Consider the following 4,516-nt stretch of genomic DNA (forward strand, 5'->3'; position numbering starts at 1 on the left):
AAATACATCATCATTGTTTGGGTCAGAGGGCTGTAATTATCCCCAGAACAATGTGAAATTGCAGCAATTATGATGCAAATGTGTTGAACGTACTCATTTGGGAAGGGAAGCAGTTTTGCAATAACCTTCCATTTGAGAAAAAAGTGAAGTCGAGAAAAAGGTGAAGAAAGATATTTTCTTCAACAAAGCTGAGACCTCCTAATGATCTGTAGATGTGTACAGGATTTTCTTTTCGACAAAGAAACAGATGCACAAAATGAAAACACAATGCCTCATTATCATTACATGTTTCCTTTATTTCAGATCTGATAAGTGGGACGGCATGAAAACCACAATCATCTTGTATTGATTTAGCTGGAACAAATCATGCTGACAGCATTGTCATACACCCACATACATGTTTATTCCTAAAGACACACACGCGCACGCAACGTGGGGTAGCAGTGGGGCTAATTTGTTTAGAGGAAATTAATTAGTTATTATTAGGGAGAAAACAACGGAGCAGAGGCAGGGTGTTTAACGGCGTGACGTTAAAGAGGCAAACCTGTCATGGAACAATAGGCTAATATCCACCCACCGCTCCCAGCTACCGCTCAATTACTTTATCACACAATAGGAGACGTTATGCACGTAGAAAAGCAAGAAGCTTGTGTGGTTTCTGATTAGTCCCTCTGTCTGAACGCTCAGTCGTGACTGAATGACAGCTGAGAATGGGGCTGTATATTCCTGTGTGCATTTCTAGTTGAACCAATATTTCAATATTAAAGCAATCGCCCCTCGTGCTGTTGAAACGGTTTTCTACTGATGTTCCCTCAACCGAATTAGAGAACTAAATACAGATATACTTCTACACTCGCTGTCTACGTCTACCTCAGGGGTCAAAAACATCCTCTTCCTCCCGCTGCGTCGTGGCGTCTTCCTCATAGCCACTTCTTGAGCACGGACAAAGCAGAGTTGAAGGTGAACTGGGCCCTGTGAGTTCCTCTGTGAGAAAGCAGTAGGGAGCCTGCCTCTGGCCCGTGGCCCATCGCCATCAGGTCCGCGGCAGCTTTTTCCACGTCCCAGCCTCCCTCCTGCTGGTGGGACAGCATGTGGGCGCTGAGCAGGGGGTACAAGGCCGAGGAGACGCAGCCCACCAAGAGGCCCGCGTCCAGGAGCAACGAAAGCAGCTCTGTGTCGCAGGAGGCGGCCGTCTCCTGCAGGGAAAAAAAAAGACAGGGTCGAACAAAGTGTAAACATACATGTGATAAAAGCTAAGTGATACAAAGATTATATTAAAAAGATGCATTCACCGCTCCCATTACTTTACTTGTAGGAACTGAACGTATAGATTTTTATTTTTTTTTTAAATATAGTCAAGTGTTAATGCATCTTATTGGTATTTATTTATGTGATAAACCAAGACAAATATTAGTCTGTCAATCTACTACAACAAATTGTCCTCAGAAATTACCTACTTAGTAAAAAGTGTCAGTATAAATACAGATGTCCTGTGGTTCATTTGTGAAGAACTAAGCACAGCAATCACACGGTGTGGCCCCAAACAACCCTATTGGGACCGTTTACAGGAATTGGTCTTGGCATGGATTTAAACAAACTCTAAAGGTGTTTGTTTATGGTTAGGAACCTGATCTGAGCTCAGTTCAACCGAGCTGCAGGATGTACGCTGCAAATCAGAGCCAAGTGCTTTCCAGGAGCCAGATATGGATCACAATGATAGATTCGATAGAGTAAACAAACTAATAAAGGCTGCATGCCTTTCCATAAAACATAAAGCCTAATGCTACTTTTAGGAGGTCCTCTCAAAATCAAGAGCACGACATCCGCTTCCTGCATTTACATTTGGTAGTCCCGCCTCGGCCCCTCCGAGTGACTGCTCTCTTATGACTGTTGACTGTGAAAAGAAACCAAACCAACAGAAAAACTTACAAGTTAAACTCAACAATGGATTTGGACTGCAGTAAATGAACTTTACATGTGCAAATGTCCTTGGAGAACAATAATAACCAACAGCATCATAAAGATCTGGGGGCACAGTGAGGATGAGGGCGGAAGCTGTGAGAACAGCAAGGTTTGGTTGTAAAACAGACATCTCACTGAGCACTACTCAATCCATCATCTGAAAGCAGAATGCACATGGTACATCTGCAAACCTACAAAGAGATGGCCATCAATCTAGAAAGTGAAACTGAGAATATTCATAAGAAAAATAGCAGTTTTAAACTCGTAAGTTTAAAACATGACAATGGGGGCAATGGGAAATTTAAATAATATTGAAAATCAGGACTTGTTCTGTATCCATGTTCTGTTTCTTGGCCAGAAGCAAGGCACGCTCCATTCAATCTGACTGAAGCCCAAATGATTTGCAGCTGCAGTAAAAGTGATTCTAAAAAACATATTTATTTAGATGGAAGGAGTATAAATATGCACCACACTTTATAGATTTTTATTTGTGGAAAAAACAGTTCTTCCACTTCACAGTTATGTGCTGTATTATGATGGTCTGTCGCACATCTCTTAGATCATCAGACACTTTGTCTGGTGTGAATAGTTGAAAATGTTTCATAAATACACTTGACCTTCACCTAAAAAAAAATAAAGAAATAAAATGTTATACAGTTCAACAGTATGGATGCTTCTGGAAGTTACTGCAAAAAAAAAAAAAAAAAGTTGCTGGTGAAACAGAGAACATTTCTGCATCAGCAGCAGAATGTGAGAGTTGTGAGTGATTACATTGTCCCATGCTTGATGGAACTTGATGGGGTCACAGTGTCACATCACATCTTATATTGACCCCGACGCTGACCACCACTCCCCCTGGGATGAGCCTTCACACACACGAATGCGCACGCACGAACGCACACACTCCTCTTCAGTCTCTGCAGCCACTAGTGTTTTCAAGAAGAACAGTATAAGCCCCCAGAAGGATAATCGTAAACACACAAACAGACCTCTATGTAATATTTTAATCACATCTGCTGCCTCCTTACATCAGTCAATTACATGCAAATTCCACCCACTAAATGCTGCAGTGAGTTGTGTACAGGGCATGGAAAATCAAGGCTGAGTGCCGAGGGTTGAGAGGCCGTCTCTCTGCCTCTCACTGTGAGTCAGCCCTTCTCCTCTGTGACCCCTCACCTGTTTGCTCTCTCCATTATTAAGCTCGAATTCGCTTTTTGCCCAGCTTGCGCGGAGACAACAGCCAGTCCTTGTCCAGGTATTTTCGGAGCTGCAGTAGATCAATTATAAATGTTGGCCCCGTGTCTTATCCTGTTTTTGTGGAGATGGTGAGCCAAGCCGGATGAGCTGCTGCACCCCCCACACCTTTTCACCTCTAAAATCTCTCATATCTGTGTGAGCCACTTTTCCTTTTTTTTTTCTCTCTCTACCTCTCGCTTTGAGGACAGTTCATCCTTTTAAAAAAAATAAAACACAAGAGAACACAAGAGAGTTTTAAAAGGATGGCACGATGGGGTCTGAGCATTTCACAAGAGACTTCACAAACATTTAGCTGCTGTCATTGATGATGACACAGAGCCCTGGTGGAAATACTGATCAAGTTTCGCTGCAGTGTTAGACGATCTCCAAAGGAGCATTAGCATTCAGGGTGTGTCTGCATTTTCAGTTCAAGTAGACCAAAAAGCGCATGGCTACTTTGGGACCGAGGGAAGACGGAGCTGGCGGATAACGCTTATGGAGATATAGTTCTTTATGTCATGCATGAGTAATAATTTAATTTCTGGGCCTTCCTTTGAGAGGAACGACTGGATGAATCATGACAAGCCGGGGTGGGGGAACAGAGACGGACTACGAGGTCATTTCAACATAATGACAATTAAGAGAATGAAAGACATGAAAGAAGTGGCAGTGTGGGAAACCTATGATAAAGATAAAAGGGATGAGGCAAAGAGCAGCAGCGAAGACATGCACTCAAAGCAGCTGGTGCATACATTTTTAAGTGTCCAGGAGCCAAAGTGAAGCTTTTCAAAAAAGACTTTCACACTTTGGATCAGACCTTTTCTCATTTTGCTGCCTCAACAGAGTCTCCCCCACCCCTCCTCCATCTCCAAATATGGCAAGACATATATGAAGATGCACTGTATGTTGACCTATTTCAAAACCTTTTATGATTATCTGGAAAAGTAATTATTTTTTACAAAATGTATAAAGATTAGAGTAGCAGATACAGAACTTTCTGATAAAACTGAAACACTGAAACAAGCTTTTCTCCGTAGTAGTGTCCCCACAATATTCTACAGAGTGTCGATCTGCTACAATATGGCAGACCTGCTGAAAGGGTCACCGGAGTCTCTACCCTCTGTTTCAGAGACTTAATCTCTTCTCCGTTAACTTTCTGAACTGCCTGCCATCAGGCAAACTGTGTCACAGCCTCAGATCAGGACCACCAGACCCCCAAACAACTTTCTGCCTCAAGCTGTTAAAAACTTTAACTGCTGTTAAGACCATTAAATCAATTTAAAATCTTATTTGATTTGTAATATTTGCCCTTTGTTAT

The 4,516-nt window shown here is 42.3% G+C and overlaps 1 protein-coding gene across 1 annotated transcript in view; it reads right to left on the reverse strand.

Moving 5' to 3' along the window:
* Window positions 1-275: 275 nt before the first annotated feature.
* nbas (NBAS subunit of NRZ tethering complex) overlaps window positions 276-4,516 on the reverse strand; it is a 185,490-nt gene continuing 181,249 nt past the window's right edge. The window contains exon 53 of the mRNA XM_007552995.2: window positions 276-1,196. Within this exon, the coding sequence (XP_007553057.1) occupies window positions 921-1,196 (276 nt within the window). The 3' untranslated portion in view covers window positions 276-920. The remainder of the gene's footprint in view (window positions 1,197-4,516) is intronic.

This window comes from Poecilia formosa, unplaced genomic scaffold (assembly GCF_000485575.1).
Source record: "Poecilia formosa unplaced genomic scaffold, Poecilia_formosa-5.1.2 Scaffold53, whole genome shotgun sequence".
Classification (NCBI taxonomy): Eukaryota; Metazoa; Chordata; class Actinopteri; order Cyprinodontiformes; family Poeciliidae; genus Poecilia; species Poecilia formosa.